Below are 22,494 nucleotides of genomic sequence, written 5' to 3' on the forward strand. Positions count from 1 at the left end.
TAATCGATCGTTCCTTTTCTAATTCTAAAAAAATTAAAATTTTTTGTTTTCAAAATTAAAAAATAGAAAAGATTAATTTTTTTTTGTTTTGATGGTTGTTTATATTTTAAAGTCAAAATATGCTCTGCAATTTTTATAGTTTGGTTTTTTAAATTTAGCCGCCAAGACTACGAATAAGATCGATAAATTGACAGGTGTCGTTTTGTACAAAAGATATCGGGATTTTTTACTGCTCGAAAGCTGGTAACACTGCCTCCGCATTTGACGATTATTTTTCTTAAAAATAAATAAAAAACGCTGGATTCCGTTGATTAAAGCACAAATAAAAACTGCAAACATGGCCGAGGTCGACGATGGGTCCGAGCTGCTATTTTTCGACACCTTCTCGCACGAGGAAGTGACAGTGAGTGGCAGCAAAAGCCTCTACGAGGAGCAGTCTCTGATCTGTACTCTGTTTTTCACAGGACATCAATTTGGATTTGGTACAGTTTCCCAAGCCGGTCTTCATCACCCAGGTGCGGATCATTCCCCTGGGCGCCCGTGTGCAGGCGGACTTTCCCGGCGGCGTTCGCCTGGGAGCCACAAATCCGTCCAAGTTCGATCTGGAGTTCTTCGTCAACGACCTGGGAATGCCGGCTGCGTCGGCCTTCGAGAATCTCGGCCTGCTGCGGTACAACCAGAACGACTGCATCCACCTGGACTGTTCGCAGGAAAAGATCGTAACGGACGGATTGGTGCTGCGCGGCTGGTACAGCACCATCACCCTGGCCATATACGGCATCTTCACCAACTCGGTGACCGAGCCCATTGCCAGCCCGACGCTGCCCTGCGAGCCTGTGGGTCCGGAGATTAGTAACCTGAGTGGCGAGGTGCTCCTGCCGGAGGATGCGCTGAAGGACGAGTGGCAAGAGCCGATGCAGGCCGAAATGCTGGTCGCCCACAAGGGCAACGTCAGCGACTACGACCCGGAGGACATGGAGTACGGACTGTCGCGGGAGCACTACCACCAGCACGCAGAGGAGCAGGAGCAGCGCGAGATACGCCGCCTGAGGCGCTCCACGCACTCCACGGACCACTCGCCGCCGCCGCCGCCTAGAAGATCGCACACGCACTCGGAGAGCAACGACCGGGAGTACATCAGATGGTGAGTAGAGATCAAACAGACCCCCTTTAAAAGATTCTCAAACACACAGGCCTTTTAATTCAGTTCACGCGACAAGAGCTCCAGGGATTGGTCACGTTCGCCGGAATACTCCAGCCATCGGTCGCGTCGCAAGCGCTCGGAGAGATCTCGTTCCGATGTGGACGAGCACAAGTGGCCCCGGACCCCGCCGGCTTCAATTGACTCACCCACGCGACCACGTTCCCCCGATACGATGGACTACGAAGACGACGACTCGCGCTCCCACTACAAGATGCAGTCCTCGCACTATCGACACTCCTCGGAGTCGCTGCACCGTGGTGAGCGAGATCGGGAGGACGAGGATCGATCATGTACGCCACAGGAGCAGTTCGAGCCCATTCTCAGTGACGACGAAATAATAGGGGACGATGAGGAGGACGATGCAGTGGATGCGGCTGCCATTGCAGAGTACGAGCGGGAACTGGAGGCCGCAGCGGCCGCTGCGCCCCCGGCCATCGATGCTTTCGAGCCCTGGCAGAAACCACTGTTGGTCTATGAAGGGGATATGGCTGCCCACTTCAGCAAGGAGTTGGAAACCCTAAAGCTGCTCTTCAAGAAGCTGGTCCTGCAAACCCGCTGCGAGAATGTAACTGCTTTCAGCGAGGAGCATGGCGCGAGTGTGGACGAAAGGGAGCAATTTGTGTACTTGGGCGAGCAACTGAACAACCAATTGGGTTACTTGGCCCAGCACTTCAAGAGAAGAACTTTGTGCTGCAGCAGTTCTTTGGAAACGATGAAGTGCATTTGCGCCAGGCTGCCAACGTGCTTCAGATTGCCCTGAGTTTCCAGGCTGCCTGCATGCAGCCCCAGCCCGCTTTTAAGATCCGGCACATTAAGCTGGGCGCCCGAATGGCAGAGCTGCTGGGCAGCAGTGAGGACCTCTTCCAGCACTTGCTAAAAGAGCATCAATTTGACCCATTCGAGGCAGTGTTCCGGCTGTATCACGAACCATACATGGCCCTGTCCATTAAGCTGCAGCTTCTCAAAGCGGTTTACGCCCTGCTGGACACCAGGATGGGCATCGAGCATTTTATGGCCTCGAAACACAATGGCTACCAAATGATTGTAGAGTCCATCAAGGAGGCTAAATTGACGAGGACAAAGTACGCCCTGCAGGCGATCATTAAGAAACTGCATTTGTGGGAGGGCCTGGAGAGTATACAGATCTTGTGCCGACGGCTCTTCGTGGACAGGATAATGATTCCTGGCAATCTGGACCAAATGGAGGAGACTGTGATACTTTGTCAGCAAATAGAGTTCGCCTTTGAAATGCTGATGGACGCATTGTTTTCCAGCCAGCTGAGCTACCTGCAACCGCGACGCTTTCTGCCTGTGTCCAAGAAGTTCGAAGTGGTTACCGATCCCACGGCGCAACGCGGCTTCGCAAACGCCCTGCAGTCCTACTTGGGACAGCATTCTTTGGCGGAATCGTTGTTGGTAATGTTGGGAAACTGCAAGGAACTGCCGGCCACCACCTATCTGAGTATGCTGGACTTGATGCACACCCTGCTCCGGTCCCACGTAGGCATTGATTACTTTGTGGATGACGCCTTTCCTGTTACGCAGACGATTGTTGCTATTCTGCTCGGTTTGGATGAGGTGCCTAGAAATCCAGAGGAAAAAGAAGCCAAGCCGGAAAAGTTAGAACCCGACTGACAAGCCAATGGACGTCACTGACGAACCGGTGCTTGCAGGCGGAGAGAAGGCAAGTTTACCGACTGCAGGGGAGGAGCTAAAGCCTTCTCCTGTTTCGGTTCCGTTACGGTTCGGTTCCAGCCGCCGCACCTGTTCCGCAAATGCGACCCAGGCCAATCCTTCGGCCAGTGCTGCCACGCCTTGCCAGACTGGGCATCGAAACGTCGTACAAGGTGCAGACACGTTACCACCTGGACGCCATTGTCTATGCAGCCGCTGCTCCCGAATACGATGCCGTCAAGTTGGCCACGCATATGCATGCCATTTACTCGCAGACCTGCGACCCCGCTGGACGCCAGCACACCGTGGAGGTGCTGGGCCTGAATAACAACCTCAAGATCTTCATGGATCTGATCAAGAAGGAGCAGCGCCTGCAGACGCAACGCCAGCTCAGTTCCCCGGGCACAAAGTACAAGAGCCCGGTGCTGAGTTATGCCGTCGATATGGTGGACGCCTGTGTCCGCTATTGCGAGCAGTTGGACTACCTAATCGAGCATGGTGGAGTGATCCTGGAGCTGGCCAAGAACCACGAGACCTTTGAGCCATCGGTGTCGGCGGTGTTGCAGGAGATGTACGTGTACATGAAACCCCTCGAGGCCATTAACGTGTTTGTTTATGATGACATCATGCCGCTGGTGGAGGTGATAGGCCGCTCTTTGGACTACTTGACCACGTTCCCGGGAGACTTGATTATGGCCCTGCGAATTTTGCGTTACCTTTCGATCAGTAAGCCGGTTGCCGGTCAAAAAGCTCCCCCCGTGACCGAGGAGCTGAAACATCGCTTCGTGGCCCTGCAGTTGTATGCGGCGGATGGTGTCCAGCTTTGCATTCAGATCATGGAGCGATTGTGTGCCTACTTCGAGCAGCCGGGTGCCCACGCTCCCGCCCTGATGACCATCCAAGGAGTGCACTGCTGTCAGATAATGCTGCCCACACTCCAGATCCTCCGCGAGCTGCTCTCCTACGCGATCCTGTGCAGAGATGGCACCTACAAGGACCTCACTGCCATCGACCACCTGGTGAAGGTGTACTACCTGCTCTACTACTATCCCACGCGCTGTCAGGCGGGTCTCGAGGTGGAGCAGTGCAAGATGGAGGTGGTCCAGACACTGCTCGCTTATACTCAGCCCAATGAACAGGACGAGGAGTCGCTGCACAAGTCCCTCTGGACGCTGATGATCAGGGAGGTGCTAAAAAATGTCGATGGGCCAGCACACTTTATTCCAGGTAAGCTCATCTCTGATACTAGAATTCCCTTCACCCCGTATAATTTCATGAACCCTTTAAACAGGACTCAAGCTTCTCGCGGAGCTCCTACCGCTCCCTCTGCCGATGCCCCAGCCACTTTGCGACCAACTACAGCAGCAGCACAAGCAGCGGCTCATCACCGAGCGGAAATTGTGGTCAGCCCACCTGCATCCCCAGAGCGGACAAATTGCCAAACTGGTGGAGGCACTGGCTCCGTCCAGTTTCCCTCAGCTTTCGGAGTTGCTGCAGCGCGTCTGCATGCAACTGTCGGATCTGGCGCCCAACATGACGCTGCTGATCGCCAAGACCATCACGGAACTGCTGTGCAATGAGTATCAGACCTCCAACTGTATTCCCACCACCAACTTGGAACGACTGCTCCGTTTCTCCACGCGCTTGTGCGCCTTTGCACCCTTGAAGAGTTCCATGTTGTCCATACTGTCGGGCAAGTTCTGGGAACTTTTCCAGTCGCTACTAGCACTGAATGAATTCAACGACGTGGTGTCCAACTGCCAGGAGGCTGTGCATCGCATTTTGGACAGTTTCCTTGACTCCGGAATCTCGCTCATCTCGCACAAGTCTACGGCCTCGCCAGCGCTCAATCTTTCTGCGGCTCTGCCTCCCAAGGAACTGATTCCCCGGATTATCGATGCTGTCTTCAGTAACTTAACCAGTGTGGAGGTCACCCACGGCATATCCATTCTGGCGGTGCGCAATCTGGTCATTCTAACAGAGCATGAGTAAGTTTAGACTTCGAGGGGATTTTTAAAGATTTAAGGAATGAGAAAATAATTTAATCTTATCCGGCAGCTTCACCTTCTACCACCTGGCGCAGTTGCTCAAGCAGAAGATCACCGAGTTCCAGGCGTGGATGGAGCGCGTAATCCTGCACAACGAGACGGTGGAGTACAACGCCAACATCGAGTCTCTAATCCTGCTCCTGCGTTCTCTAACCCAAATCGAACCGCCGCCCACTATGTCGGCCATGCCGCATCGCACCCTTAAACTGGGGGCCGCGGAGCTGGCCCAGCTGGTGGAGTTCCAGGACATTGAGCTGGCCAAGCCGCCGGTGCTAAGTCGCATTCTCACCGTCATGGAGAAGTATAAGGCGGTGGCCAACGAGGCGGCGCTGAGCGACCTCAAGCAACTTATTCTGCTACAGGCCTCCAAGCAGGAGATCATGGCAGGAACCAGCACTGAAACGCCGACTGAGGGTGAGGGAGAGGCCAATCTCTCAGCCACCAGCTGCAGTGGATCCCTGACCGTGGAACCATATCTGCCACAGGCCGAGGGCATAGTCACACAATACGAGGCGCGGCCGATCTTTACCAGATTCTGTGCCACGGCCGAAAATGCCCAGCTCACGGCTCGCTACTGGCTGGAACCGCTGCCCATCGAACTGATTGAGGACATGAACGAGCCCATCTACGAGCGTATTGCCTGCGATCTCACCGATTTGGCAAACGTGTGTCTCAATCCGGACTTAAATGTGGCTGGGGACAGCAAGAGGGTAATGAACTTATCCGGCTCACCGCAATCAAATCGTGAAATGACGCCAACGGCACCGTGCTTCCGCACCCGGCGGGTGGAAGTGGAGCCAGCCACTGGGCGTCCAGAGAAGAAGATGTTCGTCTCGTCGGTGAGGGGTCGTGGTTTCGCTCGTCCTCCACCTTCCAGGGGCGATCTCTTCCGCTCGCGTCCACCCAACACTTCAAGACCGCCCTCCCTACACGTCGATGACTTTCTAGCACTGGAAACTTGTGGCGCACAGCCTACAGGACCCACAGGCTACAACAAGATTCCCTCCATGCTAAGGGGCTCCAGAGTGGGACGCAATCGGGGATCCCGTATTTCGGCAGCAGCTGCTTTTAGGTAGGTTGCGTTGTTGTATCTATTTAACGACTGATTCCAAAACAAAATTTCTTTCTTTTTAACAGGCAAAAGAAGCTGATGCGCATTGGTTCGCCCTCTAGCTGGGCAGAGTCCGCCGGATCCTATCGGTCGGGCTCGGACTCGCATTTCAATAGCAGCGACTCTCACTATTCCTCGCCCCACTACAGTGGAAGATCGCGTGGGCGTGGCCTGCGATCCAGACCATCCTACTTGAGGTAGGAGGAAAGTTTCGCTCAACAGACTGGCCGCCAATTTCAGTTTCCATAGATATACAAACCACTTGGTTCTTAGTTAAGCAGTTTAACTCCATTACTCAAAAAACATCAGATGTTGTATTAGCTCACTGTATGTCCCAATTTGTATATAAGCTTAGAGTTAATTTTCTGTAATTACACTGTGCAAACGGACGTCGTGCGTCTCCATAGGAAGCTCCTCGTTGCTGATGATCTGCTCGTTAAGGGCCAGTGCCATCAGGGAGATCTTCTTGTGCGGAATACTTGTCCGCGTGCTGCTTCAGGAACTTGTCGTAGTAGCCCATGCCATGGCCCAAGCGAGCTCCAGTGCGGGTGAAAGCCACCCCGGGCACAATGAAGAGGTCGATGCCGTGTCCTGCAGTAACGAAATCTCTGTTCAGCAAAGGGAGGAGTTCTGAGGAAATCTTTATAAACCCACCATTGGTCATGGCATCTTCACGAGCCTCCTTGAAGTCCGGCTGCTTGATGTTCCACTTGGTCAGTGGAAGGTTCTCGTACTCGTCCATGCCCCGCAATCGGACCATCTTCATCTTGGTGCCCTCGTAGGTGGGCACGAAGACCATCTTCTCCAGCCGGAACATCTCGCAGAGCAGCGCCGTGGTGTCCAGTTCCGAGGTGGTGCTCAGGTAGATGCTCACCCGCGTTGCCTGCCGAAAAAACTCGCTTTGCAGCACCTGATGCAAATGGAAGGAACGGATTAGTGATAACCCTTAGCCCTTGTTTAACCTTACCTTGGCCGTGACTGCTCGAGATTGCCGGGCAATGGCCTCCGTGTCTAGGTTTTTGAGGGCATCCTTCATGCGCTTCCTCAGCGCTACTTTGAGGGTGTTTTGGATAGTAGCCGCCATTCCTGATGCTGGAACTTGCACTGCACACTCGGGCGAACCGGTGAGAACTGTTTCCATCTGGCTTTCTAGCCCGGGCATCTGTAGGTCTCGTCTCCGGCTCTCTTATCAGTTACACTGCCCAACTGTTATCAGTCGGTGGTTCCTCTTTGCTGTGTTCGTAAACAAATGGTGGGGGAACAGTCTGCACTAAGAAGGTAAGATTTCCAATGCATAACCAGAAAACCGATCAGCTGATCAGAGATGGGAGTTATGTTTTAAATCAATAACTAGTTTATGTTTTTTCGAGTTTGTATCTCAACCAAATATTTGGTTCATTTTTAAAAATTATGTTTGTTTACAATCAATTTATAATTTTACCTAAATACACAAAATGCTATACTTATAGCAGTTTAAAAAATTCTTTTAATTTAAAGGTTATGTTATTTAATCCACTTAATGCATAAAGTATATTTGTAGTAACGTTTTCAGTAAATACATACATTTCAGACAATATAATCATGTGATAATTTATATCATAAATATTATAATATTTTTAAACTCGTTTGGTTATTCACTTCTTGGGTGCCTCGGGAGCCTTGGGTTCCGTCTTGGTCTTCAGATTCTTCAGCTGCTCCTTTTGCTACGGAATAAGTGCAATAAAGATCTGAAACTTTTTAAGAACCTTATAGAACCCACCTGCTTGTAGAAGAACTCCTCCTCGCGAGCAGCCTCCATCTTGCCAAAAGAACCTCCAGCCTCGCGGATGGCTCCACCACCACCACCTCCCTTCCCTGCCCCACTTCCAAGTTCACCGACCTGTGACATTTTCAAGTGCCTGCAATGCAGTGTTGAAAATAGCATATGTAGTTCTAGAATTCTTATGCAATTTTGCTCCAGTTTGTGAAACTTACCAAATTTGCTTCGGATACAAACGCTGACTGAGACGGCGCACTGTAAACATGTTTGTCTTTTATAGAACCGATTTATATAGTATAGTTAAGCTATATATAAGGGGTGATTTGTCGCACTGATTTCGCCGACTTGTGAAAACAAACTGCTGAGAATCCGACAAGAGCGTAGCTAAAAATACTCAGTGGGGTCGCAATGATTTAGAAATAGAAAAAACAAAAGATGTTATTATCTGTCGTAAAATAAAAAAAATACCTTAATAAAGCGCTTATACATATATTTAAATTGCATTTTAAAAAAATTACACTACAAATAAAATGCCGATTTAATTTCTACGGCCCTGAAATCACGGCTGCCAACTAGCGGCAAAACTAACAAACTATGTTCATTTGTATTTGTTAATTTAATTTTTTGAAAAAGTATTTTTAATACTGTTTTAACTTGAAACTAACAATTTTATTGTGCAGTTTGCCATTTGGAAAAGGATCCCCCCTGATGCGCCTCTAAAGTAACGATTTAAGTAATTAACAGAAAAAATTAACTATTTAGTGTCTTGCGGATCTGATTTCAGTTCCAATATGATGGCAGTGTTATCACCGACTTCTGGGTTTTCTTGGGCACGATCGTGTAATACTTTAATGTCATCTGCGGTCTGGGAAATAAATATATAATTTATAAGAATTTTTTTTAACAAAATCTAGAGAATACATCGATATTTCTCACCTCATTTAGGAAAAAAGCTTCCTCGAGCACATTCTTGTGCTTGGTCATGAAGGATGAGCTGCCCAGTGAGGTGTGGTCCAGGGTCTTCTGAAACTCATCCCAATTGGGAATGTAGTCCACGAAGTCCTTCTTGTCCCGCATCTTGCCAATGAGTTCCTGGGTAAGCGAAATGAAATACTCCTCCTCTTTTAGACCGCCTTGCAGCTTGCCGAGCCCACCGCCCCAGAGAAAAACATTTGGGGGTTTCTTCTCCTCAGAATAAAGTTTCTTGGGGATCAAACCGAGCCTTGGCGGATGTCAGCTTAGGAGTTAGCAAGGACGTGGAAGGTTGGAAGATGCTACTCACGTTTGCGAAAGACCCAGGCTCACTCTACGATGCATTAACCCTGCACAAAACATTTTTGTACACGAAAGTAAGGAATACATACTATAAGGTTAAGGATTTTTAAAAAGGAGTAGAGAAAATTATATGAAATCAAAGGCTGAGACTACTAGACTAATCTGCCTCAAAAAGACCTCACAGCTGTTGCTCTCAATATTATTTCGTTTTTTACGTTGATGTCTTAGTCCTGACTGTATTGATTTAACAAAATGTTTTTTGATTTATTTTTACGAAGCTAACTTAAGTTTGAGTATAAACTGTAAGCACTTACCATCCGTTTGTCTAGAATGACAATATTATTTTTTAAATTGTATTTTCTTAGAATTATTTGACATAAACAAGTACTTACTACTGAGAACCAAAGCTTTTTTTATTATAATTGTTAAAATTTAAATGTACATTGTTATCGTTTTAAGAATAGACACGTTTTTTAACTTTCGTCCCAGTGACGACCTTAAAAAATTCCTTAGAGAGGTACGCTAAACAAAGGACAATCATGGTCAACAAAGTTATACAGAGTTAAAGTTTAAGATTGTTTGTTGGGATAATAAAAACTTTAATTAACTAGTTCTCCTGGGGCAAAAGTGAATTTTAACAATTTGAGTTTTTAGTTGCAGTCATTATTTTGTGTCCCATGATCATAAATTACTTGACACACAGTACAAAATAAACAATTTTCTTAAGTTCCCTCCTAAGATATACATTAAAAATAGCAATTTTTTAGATTAGTGTAAATATTTGTCAAATCAACATGAAATTTTATTTGTCGGCTGGAATTAGAAAGACATTTATTTTATTTAAGCTACCAAATGTTTTGATGAAATACTTTAAATTAAAATCTCTGCAAATCACTGTAGTCACTGTTTTTAGCAAAGACACTTCATTAAACGTCCAAGCTAACCACCTTTTTTTATTTGATTCTTCAGAAATTTGAACGCGAAGAACGCGGACACACTAGAAAAACATCGTTAACTGTCAAGTTCGAATTGTTTGCTGAACTCATTCGGTAGTATGGAATTATTTTGCATTTTCGTACATATTACCATGAATAATATTAAGATAAGATATTTGTTGAAGAAGATTTTCAATGAAAATTTTTTTTAATTAAAGAAACTATAAAGTTATCGATTACTATCGAAACCGAAAACCATGTTTGTGTTTCGCAAGCACAAATATTCGATATGTCGATACTATCGTAAGAGAGACCCGCTCTAAAGAAAATGTTGTGAAAAGAAAACGCTGCTTTCCCATGATTTGTGGAATTTTCCGAAGTGCTAACTGTGCGGGCGAGATAATGCCGATCGAGTGAGGCCAAGACACTAAACGGGCGGAGCGACTGCGCCGCGATCGCCCCGCGTTGGCAATTGTGTGTGTGTATCATGGACAAGCTACGAAACAACAACAAGGAGAATGCACCCATTGAGTACCCCTACCCACAGACCCCCCGCCCCACGAACGACTCCTCCTCCTCCCCCTATACCCCCTACACCCCGTACACCCCACTGGAAGCTGGCGAGGATGCGGAGAGCAACAAGAGCACGCCCTACTTCACGCCCCTCGAGTTCCTGCAGACATCCTTCGAGTTCCCCTCGCCCACAGCGGAGGGCGGTGTCCCGGGCATTCCCGAGTCGTCGGCAGAGCAGGAGGCTCAGGAGGAGGAGGAGGCCTTCACCCCCCGGCAGTTCACCATTGTTAGTCCCCACCAAGCGGCCCATGTCCACCATCCACCGAGCTCGCAGTCTCCCACTTTAAGCCGCAAGTTCAAGAGGTTCTCGCTGTACGACCGCCGATCCTGCCCGCCGCACATCAACAGTTCCGCTGGCGAGGAGCGGGGCGGTGGGCGTGGCATTGACAAGGAGAACACCATCCCCAAAGGCGGCTCTGACGAGGGCGGTCGTGACGTGGAGAACAGCATGTACTTGTCAAGGAGCGAGCACAACTCACCCACCATCCTGTTCAGGGATGAATCCTCCACGACGCCGGGTCTGGAGGCCAGTCGCCTTAGCTACTCCCCGAAACTGCTGTCCTCCATCAACAACCTGAACGTGTCCGGTTCGCCACTGAACATCATCAACTCGGCTGGCTACAAGAATGGCAACTTTTTTCGCTTCCCGGAAATCGATCATGTCGTGCAGGTGGCGCCCATGGATACGGGCAGCTTGGAGGAGGCTCCTCGACGGGATCGCAGTCCCGCGATGGCCGAACCACCAGAGCAGCAGCAGCAGAAGTCGGAGGGTCGAAAGAACCGCAAGAACAAGAACAATCTCACCATTCGCATCACGGACGTGCCCATCAAGAGCTCGGGCCAGGCCTCGCCGTTGCCCAAGCCAAAGACGCCGACCATCAAGAGCACCAAGGAGAAGGCCCGCTCGCTGGACTCGGCGGCCAATGAGTCGGAGCTGTCGATTGTGGTGCACAACATAACCGAATCTCACGGCAGCTGCGACGACATGGAGTCGGGCCAGGCGAAGCCATCGACGAGTGTCATCCACCATCACCATCTCCAGCAGCCCGCTTCCGGAATCCACTCGACCTCGCTCTCCCGTCTGGACAGTCACCTGAGTCTGGCCAGCCAGCGGCGCACTCCGCGCCGGAAGTCCCCTGGGATCAACACCACTGACTGGCTGATGTACCACCGTAAGCAGAACCCATATCAGGTGCCGCCGCCGCACTGCAGCACCACGGCCCAAAGCTCCCTGGACTCGGACGCCAGTCTGACCCCCAGTTTGGGCGACAGCGAGCTGAAGTCCGCCTGCAGCGTGGACGGCGGCTCCAAGTTCGGAATGGGCGCCAGCCTGGCGCCGAGGAGCGCCCACAAGCACAATCAGCTGCTGCACTCGTCCAGCACAAACCTGAAGACGCTGCCCGAGTGCATCACCCTGATGGAGTTTTCGCCCTCGGGCGGCGTTTCCAAGGAATCGCCTTTCAAGCAAAAGTCCATGGACCTGCCGATGCCAGCGCTGCAGGGCAAGACTACAGTGTCCACATCTTCGATGAATCTCCTCCAGCGGCGGGGATCCATTCACAGTTTAACGCTCAACCTGCACAACTCGTGCGGCAACCTGATGAACAGCGGCCTGAGCCTGTCCAACTACAGCCTGGGCTCCATACTCAACTCCAAGTCCAGCTGCAATTTGGACGCAGGCAATGCCAACCAGGTCAGGTCGGAGCAGCAGCCGCAGACGCACCTGCTGGCGGGCAGCCAGGGCAGTCGACAGGGGCTGTTCAGGAGGCGGGGGTCGAACCACAGCATCACCCTGAAGACGGGTCACACCACCACCTCGTGCGGCGACCTGAACTCCATGCACCAGCTGCAGCAGCAGGCCATGCTGAGCGCCGGAGAAGTACAGTCGCCTTAACATGCGCACCAACTCCACGGGCTCGGGCTCGGGCTCCGGATCCAATGTGCCCACTCCGAAGCGAGGATTGCTTGAGCGCCGCGGCTCCAATCAGAGCCTCACCCTCAACATGGGCGGCATGCTGGTGGTGGGTGGAGCGAGTACCGAAATCCAGGTCCAGGACTTGGGGCAGCCGAAAGTTACGGTCTGCAGCTGTGCCGCCGCCAACCAAGCCCCACATCAGCGCAAGTTCTTCAGCACCGAGAACCTGAACAGCAGCAAGGCCAACAACCAGAAATTCTTCGGCCAGGTGTGCTTTGGATCCGCCTCGGACTTGCAGCCCAATCCGCAAGTGGAGGCGGCCAGCGCGGACCAGGGCATTGTGGCCACGTGCACCTGCGCTGGCACCGTGCGCAACATAATGACGCGACCTCTGTCGCCGCAGACGACCAGCGAGGAGTTCAAGATCTACCTGGCCAGCATACAGATGCTTCAGAGTGCCTCCAATCCGCTCAATCAGTTCGATTTGATCCGGCTGAACCATGTGTTTGATCACAGCTACCAGAGCAACAGGAACATCATCGACCAGCCCCCAGTGTTGGGCTCCAATGCGCGGGACTTGGACACGCCCACTGACCTTGTTCCACCGAGCTCGGAAGACAGTGAGCTGCTCGCCTGCTACCAGGCGGTGGTTAAGAGGATCGTGCAATCGATTCCGGATCTGGAGGAAGCCGAGCAAAAGCGCATCTTTCGGGATCTGCACAAGGAGTTCTGGGACCTGCCGCTCAACCACCAGGAGAAGCCCATGGTCTTTGGCTCGCAGACGAAGAATCGCTACAAGACGATCCTGCCCAACGAGCACTCCCGCGTACTGCTCGAAACCGAGTCCAGCGAGCTGATCAATCTGCAAGAGGAGGTGAAGCGCACCAGCTCCGTGACCGCCAGCGAGGACATGCCCTACATCAATGCCAATTACATCAAGGTTAGAAAATGCAAACCGATAGTAAAGAGATAGATCTTTCGAAAGTAAATCCATGCTTATTAGTTCGATATAATCCATTTAAAACTTCTGTTTCAGGGACCCGACTACGTGTCGAAGTGCTATGTGGCCACGCAGGGACCGCTGCCGAATACCATCTTTGAGTTCTGGCTGATGATATACCAGAACACGCAGCGCTATATACGACGCTGCGTGGATGGCGGGAGCAGCAGCAGTCCGCACATGGACCGGGCGCAGATCCTGCAGCAGTACTTCCAAAAGATCGTCATGCTCACCAACTTCACGGAGGCGAATCGCCAGAAGTGCGCCGTCTATTTCCCCATCGATCTGAACGAGATCTTTGCGGTGGCCGCCAAGTGCGAGGTGTTTCAGCTGAGCGAGGCGGCCCGGGAGTACTTTGATCGGCATTTGACGCCCACCTTTGTGCCGGACACTGTGGGGGCTTCCGCTTCCTCGGAGGTGATTGACTACGAGCTGAGTGGCCGGCACATCGGCGTGGAGTCGGTGAAGGTGACGCTGGATGGCGATCTGCTGGAGGCTCTGCCCGCCCAGGGAAGCTTCTTCCTGGTCAAGAACGTGGGCATTGTGCGACGGAACGGTTACTCGGTAAGAAAGCTGGTGGTGCTCTATTGCATCCGTGTGCCGCAGAGTGCTAGCTACCACCTGCAGAAGATCTGCTGCTACCACTACTGGTATCCGGACTGGCCGGATCACCACTCGCCGCGGGACATCAACACGCTGCTGGACACCTGCCTGCATGTCCTTAACCTTGGGAAGTGCGAGTCGGAGTTCGACAACTACGATGAGAGTAGGAGCGAGCGGAATGCCCACCTGGCGGCTCAGCGGCTGGAGATCTACCAGCAGGACATTTTCAATGCCGTCCAGCCGCTACCCGTGATCCACTGCTCGGCTGGGATCGGGCGCACCGGTTGCTTCACGGCCATCCTGAATGCAGTGCGTCAGTTGCGCCAATCGTTGGCCTACTCGCTGACAGGAATGCTCACCAAATCGCTGACCAGCAGCGCGGTGGAGGAGTACCAGTGCCCCACGGACAGCGACAGCAGCTTCACCTGCAACACCATCCGGCACATCAGGCATATTTTGGATCACCTGGTGGCGGAGGCGGAGGTGGAGGCGGAGTCGGTTGAAACGCCCCCATCCTTCGATCGCCTGCCCAAGATGCCGGACATTTTCGTGGACGTGCTGGGCATCGTGTGCAATCTCCGCCTGCAGCGGGGCGGAATGGTCCAGAACTCGGAGCAGTACGAGCTGATTCATCGCGCTATTTGCCTATATCTGAAGCGCACATTGGCTTTGAGGCGATTTTAAGGAGATCAACAACTTTTTGACGACGAAAGGAAGGAGATTAAGAACAAAACACCAATTTACTATTTGTAATCACAGTTTTTGTGACCATTATTTTAATGAAAGCAACCACAACGGACAAGCAACAAGTAAAACAAGAAACCATGGCTAAATGAGTCTCGAAGCAGTTAAATAAGATGGCATTCTCCGAAGGGGATTGACGAGATGATGCTCTCGATGTTTGCTAAATATTACTATTACTACATATTCTATATATATATATAAATGTTTATTAAGTGTTGGATGTATGTGTGTTAAATGTGTACATAAGTGTAAATGTTTCCGACTTTTGGTGTGAACTATGCTTAAACTAAAGTTAATTAACAATTATTATACCCTACCCTACCTAACCTTACCAAAACAATACCTTACCATAATGAAGCGCAACTTTACAGAGCTCGCGACGTTCGGCCACGTCCCTCGATGAGTTGGCCATCCTGTTTGGGGGCGGAGAAAGCTCAAACCTTTTTCAAGTTGGGCCCTTCCAAGGGTCCTTCTGACTAAAACACCAATTTCCCCGACCCCAAACTGCCAGCTCGATCGCCGGGCGCTGGCCAAATTACGGACAAGAGTTCATTAAAAACACAAGAGAAAAACTCGAAAAGAAAATTGAAAACCCATAAATGAACTTGTATTAACGTTTATGCAATGGAACTAGTCAAATAAAACTTAGAAACATTTTAAATGTAACTTTAAATGTGTAAAATCGACAGTGTTTTTATCATGGAATGGTGGATATAAGAACAATTTAATTCGTTACTTTTCTTATAGAGCCAATGAATTCTATTAATGGAATAATGAATAATGCATTGCATTTTCATGAACATAACTTTCCAATTAACACCTATAATTTTTAGTTTTTTACTTTAAAATTGGCTATTACAAGTTTTCGGAAAATTTGTATTGTATTTGAACATTTAAATTCAATCTAAGTTTAATAAAAATAAATTATTTTATTACTGCATACTTACATTTTAGTTTAAAATAGTTACAAATAATAAAATTGAATTGACGTACAAAAGTTAATCAACTATAATAAATTGCTATTCTCTCAAAAAGTATTTTAAATCTTAAGGAATAATTTCGTTTATAGGTTTAGTAACCTTCTTACACAAAGCCAATTACCTACTTCCAATTACCTACTTGAAACTAATTACAAAATATTTGAGTTTGTAATTAAAAAAATATTTATACTGTAAAGGTTAAAGTAAATGATATAGTCCAGACAACCCGTCGCACCATCGAAGGGTTAAGCACAGTCAGCTGTTTTTCACGAGCAAAGTTCAGCGGTTTCAGGTTTTGTGATTGCCGAATAATTGCCTGCGATTAGATTGTTTATGAAATCTCAACGGGCGGATAACTAATTTTGCCATGCTTCGCTCTGGCGGCAGATTCATTTTTACCAGGCTCTGCAGCAGCATGAAGGTGAGTTAATTCCAATCCTCAGTACATTTACTTAAACTGCGAACTTTCCAGGTGAAAGTGCCCGTGAAACAAGGCGTTGTGGTTGGCCAACAAAAGAAGCTGGCCAATGGATTGGAGTTCAACAGCTTCCTGGGTGTTCCCTATGCGGAACCTCCTGTGGGAGAACTGCGTTTCCGGGTGAGTTAAGCAGGAACATTAGGGATTCCCTTGTAATCCATTGCCTGAACTCGAAATCCAGAGCCCCCGGCCACTGCAACGATTTGTGGAGCAGGAACTGGACTGCAGCAAGGAGCGGAATGTGTCCCACCAGCGAGATCCCTTCACCCTGGAGGTGGCTGGCTCCGAGAACTGCCTCTTCCTCAATGTCTATGCACCCAAAGTGAGGAACTGTCTTTCTCCGCTGCCCGTCATGGTCTGGATACATGGAGGTGGCTTCTTCTTCGGCAATGGCAACAGTGACTTGTGGGTGTCTTTCACTTCCACTTGATATTTAAATCTAATATAACAATATAACCCCTTTTAGCCACTTTCCCGCCAAGCTCATGGAGCAGGATGTCATTGTAGTCACATTAAACTACCGACTGGGAGCCCTGGGATTCCTGAGCTTACCCGAGGAGGGCATCCATGGGAACATGGGGCTCAAGGATCAGCGTCTGGCCCTTCACTGGGTGCAGGAAAACATAGCCAGCTTCAATGGCGATCCCAACAATGTGACCTTGTTCGGTGAGAGTGCGGGCGCTGCTTCAGTGCATCTGCACACTTACGCCCGTCATGCCAACCGACTGTTCCACAAGGCCATTATGCAGAGTGGAACGGGCAACATGGAGTGGGTGTTCCAGAACGAGGCGGCTGTCAAGACCCGCCACCTGGCCAAGCTACTGGGTGGCGGCGATTTTGGCGGCGACACCAAAGCACTCCTGGCCTTCCTGCAGTCAGAGGAGGTCACCCCCACTGGCATTTTGGGCAACACCATGAAAGTCCTCACATCCGATGAGCGGCGACGCCACTTGCCATTTGCCTTCAAGCCAGTGGTGGAGGATAGCAGCAGTCCGGACAGCTTCATTGACCAGAACGTCTTGGAGCTGATGTGCAAAAAGGACTCCCTCGCAGGAATGCCTTTGATAATGGGCTACAACTCGGCCGAGGGACTGGCCATGGTAGTAAAGGCCAAGCAAAAACTGGAAGCCTACGAGGATGATCTAGCCAGAATGGTTCCCCGCAATCTGGTGATGGATCCGCAGTCTCCGGTGGCCCAGGAAGCTGCTTCAGACATACGAGCCTTCTACTTCAACGGCCAGCCACTGACCAGGGAAAATCTGGACAACCTAGTGGATCTATTCACCGATTACCACTTCAGCATGGACCTACAGCACGCAGCGGAGATCCACGCCAGCTGTCAGACGCAATCGCCTCTGTACTTCTATCGCTTGGACTACGTGGGCGGTCGGAATATGTACAAGAAAATCTTCCAGAACGAGGATTTGCGTGGAGTGGCCCATGCGGATGATATTTGCTATATTTTCCAAATGGCGGGAGAGGACGCAGAGATGAGGGAGGATGACCTGCTGGTTACGGAACGAATTTGTAAGATGTGGGCGAGTTTCGCTCGCGATGGCAAGCCATCGGAAAGTTGGACTCCGGTCCAGAAACCACAGGCTGGCAAACCCTTCCAGTTGGACTGCCTACTCATCGACCGGGAGCTGAAGATGTGCGCCAATCCGGATGGCGAAAGGATGGACTTTTGGCGGAGCATGTACAGGAGATACAGGAGCAAGTGCTACGAAGCTCTGAGAGCTAAACTTTAAGTCATAACCCTATTAAAGTACCCTCACTAAATTAACCGAAATGTGTTAATTTTTATATAAAATAATTTGTAGTTGTAAGCAAACCTTTAAATTTAAAGTTGAGAAAATAGATTACCTTAATTTGTTGTTTTTAAAATGCTCATTGATTAATTCAAACGATTTTATGTTGTTACTTAATCCTTTATTTTAGCAAATTGAGTTTTAAGATGAAATCCATATTAGCTTTTACATTTTACCAAACAAACTTTAAAAAAACACACACTTCTAAAAAAGAGCAAAAAACTAATAAATTCCGAAAAAAAAGTTTTTTTTTTTTTAAATTTAAAATAAAAGAAACTTTAATTTTAAAAATGTGTTTATTACCATACAACGACAGAGGCTGTCTTTGGATAATCTTTTTCACAAATGTAGTTAACCAAATTATCACATGTTCTGTCGTTCAATAATAAGTAACTGGTTGCAGTCCGCCGGTAGCCCATCTCATCACAAAACTCATTTCCGTTTTGAAAATTTGGCTCCCCTGGATACCAAATATTCGCCGTTATTGGGTCGCCTATTGAGAACCAATAATGCTTTCCCTTATTGGCCAAACTCGTACCATCGGTCCAGTATAGGGTTTCTAATTTTTTTTTAAAGATATACCGGTTGACCAAGTCCCACTCGTGAACCGTCTCAAATGCTACTAGATGGGCGTTCTTTCGATGACAAGACTGGGCGGCATCAAACCAATTCTTTTTCACCTTAGTATCAAAATAATAATAACCAGCGCCGATCTTTACGAATGGGCTTGTTGAAAAATTCAGGTATTTAGGTATTCCTAAAGGATAGTTCCAAGAATAAGGAACGTTATTTTATCATTGTTTTAAATATGGGTTACCATTATCAATAGTCGATCGCACTCGAAAAGCTGCATCGAGAAAAGGCAGGCCTAATGCTGCCGTCAGCACCATGTATATAATGAACATTTTGCAATTTCTGAATAAACGCAAATGAATTGAGCTGTTTTGTGCTTAATACCTTTATTTTAAGGCGAGTTTTCCCAGCAGCGAAAATTGCCATTACGAATTGGATTACGAATGCGTTTTCATTACCATTACTCGTAGAGTAAATGGGTATATAGTGTTCGTTGAGAAGTATGTATGTGGGTCCATATTTGTTTTATTTTTCCTGTTACATTTTTAGTTATAATAAAATATTTTAAAGAAATAATATTTTTTCGGAAGCTTAAAAAAAAGGGAAGGCTATGATGTGCCAAAAATGTAGTTCAATAAATATCCTGCATTTGAAGATATGCTGTCTAAAAGATTGATTTTTGTTTAATTTTGGCGTGTACGCAGAGTTTTGAGAGCGAGTGTATGTATTAATTTAATAAAACCTCCATACATTGCAAATAACGGTCCTTCTTACCTTCGTTTAAAAATATTTTTTGGTTGTGGTTTGAGTCTCAGCTAGAAAACTTTTTTGGGTTTTTGAGGTATTTTTCACGTGGTATTTTCCAGTGGCTCGACAACGGTCACACTAAACTCAATTTAGCAATAAACAAATTCTAATTTAATTCTAAAATAAATGCAAATGCTGGGATTCTAGCTGAACCCAGTCGCGACGGAACAGCAAGGACGCACGCAGGACGTGGGGACGCGGGACAAGTGCCAACATGTTGGGAAAGGTCTGCTTCGGGACACTCTGGTTACTGGCCATGTTGGTGACCTTTTCCACTGCCTACAAGAACGGTGAGTGTGCCTCTCAATCCTCTCCAGGAAATGTTAATGACTCTGTGTCTGGCCCCTCCCAGTTCGCCTCCAGGACAACATGTGCTCGGACAAACTATTTTACACACTGGCCAAGCCATTCCGGGGCGATCCCACGGTGCGGCTGGAGTCCGAAGACACCTCTGGAGCAATCATCACGCAGAAGTGGAACCTGACACTGCCCCACGGCCATGCGGCCAACAGGATCAAGTACGACTGCCAGTTCCGGGTGGTGACCAGCGAGCGGCCCCCGCGCGGCATCTACACCATTATCACGCGCCTCAAGTTCCGGCGCGATCCCGTGTCCAAGGAGTGCATCGACTACATCCAGTTCAGTAGCGGCAACCGATCGCCCAGCGAACGCATCTGCACGGACATCTCCATTGACGGCCCGGCCGGACGACTGATCTTCGACCAGCGTGACCGCGAGGTCAACGTGCACATCTTCGTGGATCGATCGCGCCATATACTCGGCGATCCGCTGGAGCTGCGCATGGTGCTCACGGCCCACTCCGAGTGCCAGTTTAACGGAGACTTCCTGTGCGACCCCAACGACCAGTACTCGTGCATCTCGCGGCACTTTGTGCGGGACAACATCACCAACTGCCTGTATCCGTGTCGCGACGAGGGCACCTGCTTCCACGACGCCATCGTGCCCGAGGAAATCGACACGGCCAATGTAGCCATCTCGGCCCTAACGTCGCTCATCTTCACCATGCTGGGCGTGGGCTTCTGTGTGTGGATCTGCTGGAAGTACTGGAACTGCATAACAGTGCAGCAGCGGGCTCATGAGGCCTCCGCTGCTCGCTTCAACCAGCGACGCGCCAGGGTGAGTACAGGTTGCCCCAAGGGCTGTCGCTGTCTAGATCAGGAAATGATTGGTAACGCTATTTTCAGTCGGATGTGCCCACCATTGAACTGCCACCAGCGGGACAGTCACAGTACGATGATAGCGTCCTGCACGAGCACGAGCACGGCCAGCATCAACAGCAGCCGGCCACGCCCAAGGATCTGCCGCCCAGCTACGAGTCGCTGTTCCCGGAGAGATAAGGATCCGCGGCTGGGGTTGCTCCGCTTTGTGCCAGATCAGCAAGTACTTGGTATCGCACACTTGTTGTATTGGTCCTATTAGGTAATTGAATCTCTATCTGAACAGATCAGCATTCCATGTAAATATGTTAGGACTGATTTTATGTTTTGTGATTAGCGTTAGCGATCAAACGTCACCTTTGTCGATGTGTTCACTTCGAACCAAATACCAGATAACCAGCAATCAAGAATACCAGAATACTCCCCCAGAGACTCTTCACTGTTTTACAGATGTATATATTTAAGTTTTATGTTCTTCAACGCTCCGTATCGATTTAGTATTTGTAACTGTTGAAGCCGCCTTTTGGCGATGCAAATTGTTTACTCACTGATGAAATCTCACTGGTATTACCGTACTCTATGAAATTATATCAATTATTTACCTAAGCAACAATTATTTATAAGCGAAAGCCACACAGTACTAGTCTCTGTATTAGCTAGCGTAAATATTCCATGGGCCAGCCAGGACTTGGCCGAGCATTCCACATAGATTGTACCTGTTTCTGTACTGCATAGATGTATGTTATGTATTTGTACGCCTAGAAAAACCACGCGCTTGTAGATGTCCTTGTTGTGTGCTGGCCGAAGTTGTCAATTGTTCAATCCAGAGTATAATAAAGTATATGTAGGCACACACACACACACACACGCTCACGAGATTATGTATGTACGAACTACAGTATTTACTCGAAACATGTAACTGCAATGTAACTGTAAGATCGTTGAGATGGTCAGTAGCTCTTAAGCCAATTTATTCATATGTATACACACGCAACTCACTCAAATACGTATATTAACTGATAAATAAACCAACTAAATCCCAGCAGAGCGTAGCGAAAGTGCGGCCGGGCATCACCTCGCCCTCTCCCTCCGCAGATCATCCCCAGCTTGGGTGTTTGGGCTTTCATCACATGGTGACACAGTTCGTGGTGAATCAGCACGTGCCTTATCCAATAACCAGTTGAACAGGCACCTCGCACTCCCAACTCATCTGCCAAGAAATCGACGTTTGGTCACGACTAGAGGAAAGGTGTTGCTACCACTGCGTCATCCATGAGTTAATCGATTTGTGGTCTGCTTACGCTACCTGCGTAGATTTTCCTTTGTTACCGAATGGACACTGGGGACGGATCATGGTGGATGTGGCACGTGCTGGGGTCGACTGGTCGTTGACTCGCCGCAATTGACCAAACTGGTTATCGCCATCGTGGCTGCGAGACAATTTGCCGGCCAATCTGTGCCCCCGTTCAATGTCGGCCCACAATTGTCCAATTGCCTTGGAGTCACAGTACGCGAATCAATTAGCGAATGTGCGGCTCCCTTGGCAACCGGTAGCTGGTCCACGGTTATGGCTCTATATATAACGCCCAGGTGCCAATTATAACACGCACACAAAAGAGCCCCAGACATTCGATTGATCGATCTAACCATCAAGTTCAGGGTCGATCGCCAATCGCTCTATCGCTTGTGGTTTGGCCGAAATCAGCACTTGGCCTTAATTCGTGTCAAGCACCCTGATAAGGAGTTTGACCACCGAACTGGACCATCCATCATTCCGTGGGGAAGAACGCACGTGGATCCTGAAAATGCCGCTCGATCTTCTTCTGACG

The 22,494-nt window shown here is 49.0% G+C and overlaps 7 protein-coding genes across 8 annotated transcripts; 4 read left to right on the forward strand and 3 right to left on the reverse strand.

Moving 5' to 3' along the window:
* The first annotated feature begins 196 nt into the window (after positions 1 to 196).
* On the forward strand, positions 197 to 6,426 carry LOC128255131 (protein virilizer). The gene is given in 9 exon segments (XM_052984662.1): positions 197 to 403; positions 465 to 1,144; positions 1,208 to 1,881; positions 1,884 to 2,836; positions 2,838 to 2,945; positions 2,947 to 4,105; positions 4,170 to 4,866; positions 4,937 to 5,998; positions 6,064 to 6,426. Coding segments are annotated over 9 exon segments (5,574 nt in total). The 5' UTR covers positions 197 to 337; the 3' UTR covers positions 6,239 to 6,426.
* Positions 6,348 to 7,362, reverse strand: LOC128255133 (5-formyltetrahydrofolate cyclo-ligase). Its single transcript, XM_052984664.1, has 3 exons — positions 7,005 to 7,362; positions 6,692 to 6,947; positions 6,348 to 6,628 (listed from the first exon to the last, which is right to left on the reverse strand). Exons 1-3 carry the CDS (start codon positions 7,197 to 7,199, stop codon positions 6,474 to 6,476), a joined length of 606 nt encoding a protein of 201 aa, XP_052840624.1. The 5' UTR covers positions 7,200 to 7,362; the 3' UTR covers positions 6,348 to 6,473.
* A 138-nt stretch (positions 7,363 to 7,500) lies between these two features.
* Positions 7,501 to 8,189, reverse strand: LOC128255135 (ATPase inhibitor A, mitochondrial). The gene is made up of 3 exons (XM_052984666.1): positions 8,012 to 8,189; positions 7,797 to 7,935; positions 7,501 to 7,740 (listed from the first exon to the last, which is right to left on the reverse strand). The coding sequence occupies exons 1-3, from the start codon at positions 8,059 to 8,061 to the stop codon at positions 7,672 to 7,674; spliced, it is 258 nt and encodes an 85-aa protein (XP_052840626.1). The 5' UTR covers positions 8,062 to 8,189; the 3' UTR covers positions 7,501 to 7,671.
* A 76-nt stretch (positions 8,190 to 8,265) lies between these two features.
* On the reverse strand, positions 8,266 to 9,303 carry LOC128255134 (uncharacterized). Its single transcript, XM_052984665.1, has 3 exons — positions 9,079 to 9,303; positions 8,733 to 9,018; positions 8,266 to 8,661 (listed from the first exon to the last, which is right to left on the reverse strand). Exons 1-3 carry the CDS (start codon positions 9,156 to 9,158, stop codon positions 8,551 to 8,553), a joined length of 477 nt encoding a protein of 158 aa, XP_052840625.1. The 5' UTR covers positions 9,159 to 9,303; the 3' UTR covers positions 8,266 to 8,550.
* A 1,000-nt stretch (positions 9,304 to 10,303) lies between these two features.
* LOC128255132 (uncharacterized) lies at positions 10,304 to 15,523 on the forward strand. Its single transcript, XM_052984663.1, is given in 3 exon segments — positions 10,304 to 12,452; positions 12,454 to 13,434; positions 13,531 to 15,523. Coding segments are annotated over 3 exon segments (4,191 nt in total). The 5' UTR covers positions 10,304 to 10,493; the 3' UTR covers positions 14,782 to 15,523.
* A 552-nt stretch (positions 15,524 to 16,075) lies between these two features.
* Positions 16,076 to 18,082, forward strand: LOC128254846 (carboxylic ester hydrolase). The gene is made up of 4 exons (XM_052984159.1): positions 16,076 to 16,242; positions 16,294 to 16,419; positions 16,481 to 16,704; positions 16,766 to 18,082. The coding sequence occupies exons 1-4, from the start codon at positions 16,189 to 16,191 to the stop codon at positions 18,045 to 18,047; spliced, it is 1,686 nt and encodes a 561-aa protein (XP_052840119.1). The 5' UTR covers positions 16,076 to 16,188; the 3' UTR covers positions 18,048 to 18,082.
* A 1,468-nt stretch (positions 18,083 to 19,550) lies between these two features.
* Positions 19,551 to 21,707, forward strand: LOC128254896 (uncharacterized). Of its 2 annotated transcripts, XR_008267584.1 has the most exons (4): positions 19,551 to 19,777; positions 19,840 to 20,624; positions 20,693 to 20,927; positions 21,003 to 21,707. XR_008267584.1 is itself a non-coding variant. In XM_052984251.1 (3 exons), exons 1-3 carry the CDS (start codon positions 19,702 to 19,704, stop codon positions 20,843 to 20,845), a joined length of 1,014 nt encoding a protein of 337 aa, XP_052840211.1. In that variant the 5' UTR covers positions 19,551 to 19,701; the 3' UTR covers positions 20,846 to 21,707. The 2 variants fall into 2 exon arrangements, 1 of the variants encoding a protein (XP_052840211.1); XM_052984251.1 differs by having other exon boundaries at positions 20,693 to 21,707.
* Positions 21,708 to 22,494: the final 787 nt, after the last annotated feature.

The sequence above is a fragment of the Drosophila gunungcola genome (assembly GCF_025200985.1).
Source record: "Drosophila gunungcola strain Sukarami chromosome 2R unlocalized genomic scaffold, Dgunungcola_SK_2 000006F, whole genome shotgun sequence".
Taxonomy (NCBI): Eukaryota; Metazoa; Arthropoda; class Insecta; order Diptera; family Drosophilidae; genus Drosophila; species Drosophila gunungcola.

What these genes read in the sequence shown, in the direction of transcription:
- LOC128255133 (XM_052984664.1), bottom strand. Translation starts at nt 7,199, where the DNA reads ATGCCCGGGCTAGAAAGCCAGATGGAAACAGTTCTCACCGGTTCGCCC. An exon ending in CTCGAGCAGTCACGGCCAAG is followed by an intron (nt 6,948 to 7,004) that starts GTAAGGTTAAAC and finishes CATTTGCATCAG; the next exon opens with GTGCTGCAAAGCGAGTTTTT. An exon ending in TGAAGATGCCATGACCAATG is followed by an intron (nt 6,629 to 6,691) that starts GTGGGTTTATAA and finishes TCGTTACTGCAG; the next exon opens with GACACGGCATCGACCTCTTC.
- LOC128255134 (XM_052984665.1), bottom strand. Translation starts at nt 9,158, where the DNA reads ATGTATTCCTTACTTTCGTGTACAAAAATGTTTTGTGCAGGGTTAATG. An exon ending in AGCCTGGGTCTTTCGCAAAC is followed by an intron (nt 9,019 to 9,078) that starts GTGAGTAGCATC and finishes ACATCCGCCAAG; the next exon opens with GCTCGGTTTGATCCCCAAGA. An exon ending in AAGCTTTTTTCCTAAATGAG is followed by an intron (nt 8,662 to 8,732) that starts GTGAGAAATATC and finishes TTTATTTCCCAG; the next exon opens with ACCGCAGATGACATTAAAGT.
- LOC128254896 (XM_052984251.1), top strand. Translation starts at nt 19,702, where the DNA reads ATGTTGGGAAAGGTCTGCTTCGGGACACTCTGGTTACTGGCCATGTTG. An exon ending in TTCCACTGCCTACAAGAACG is followed by an intron (nt 19,778 to 19,839) that starts GTGAGTGTGCCT and finishes GGCCCCTCCCAG; the next exon opens with TTCGCCTCCAGGACAACATG. An exon ending in TCAACCAGCGACGCGCCAGG is followed by an intron (nt 20,625 to 20,692) that starts GTGAGTACAGGT and finishes CGCTATTTTCAG; the next exon opens with TCGGATGTGCCCACCATTGA.
- LOC128255135 (XM_052984666.1), bottom strand. Translation starts at nt 8,061, where the DNA reads ATGTTTACAGTGCGCCGTCTCAGTCAGCGTTTGTATCCGAAGCAAATT. An exon ending in TTGTATCCGAAGCAAATTTG is followed by an intron (nt 7,936 to 8,011) that starts GTAAGTTTCACA and finishes ACTGCATTGCAG; the next exon opens with GCACTTGAAAATGTCACAGG. An exon ending in AGGAGTTCTTCTACAAGCAG is followed by an intron (nt 7,741 to 7,796) that starts GTGGGTTCTATA and finishes CTTATTCCGTAG; the next exon opens with CAAAAGGAGCAGCTGAAGAA.
- LOC128254846 (XM_052984159.1), top strand. Translation starts at nt 16,189, where the DNA reads ATGCTTCGCTCTGGCGGCAGATTCATTTTTACCAGGCTCTGCAGCAGC. An exon ending in GGCTCTGCAGCAGCATGAAG is followed by an intron (nt 16,243 to 16,293) that starts GTGAGTTAATTC and finishes CGAACTTTCCAG; the next exon opens with GTGAAAGTGCCCGTGAAACA. An exon ending in TGGGAGAACTGCGTTTCCGG is followed by an intron (nt 16,420 to 16,480) that starts GTGAGTTAAGCA and finishes CTCGAAATCCAG; the next exon opens with AGCCCCCGGCCACTGCAACG.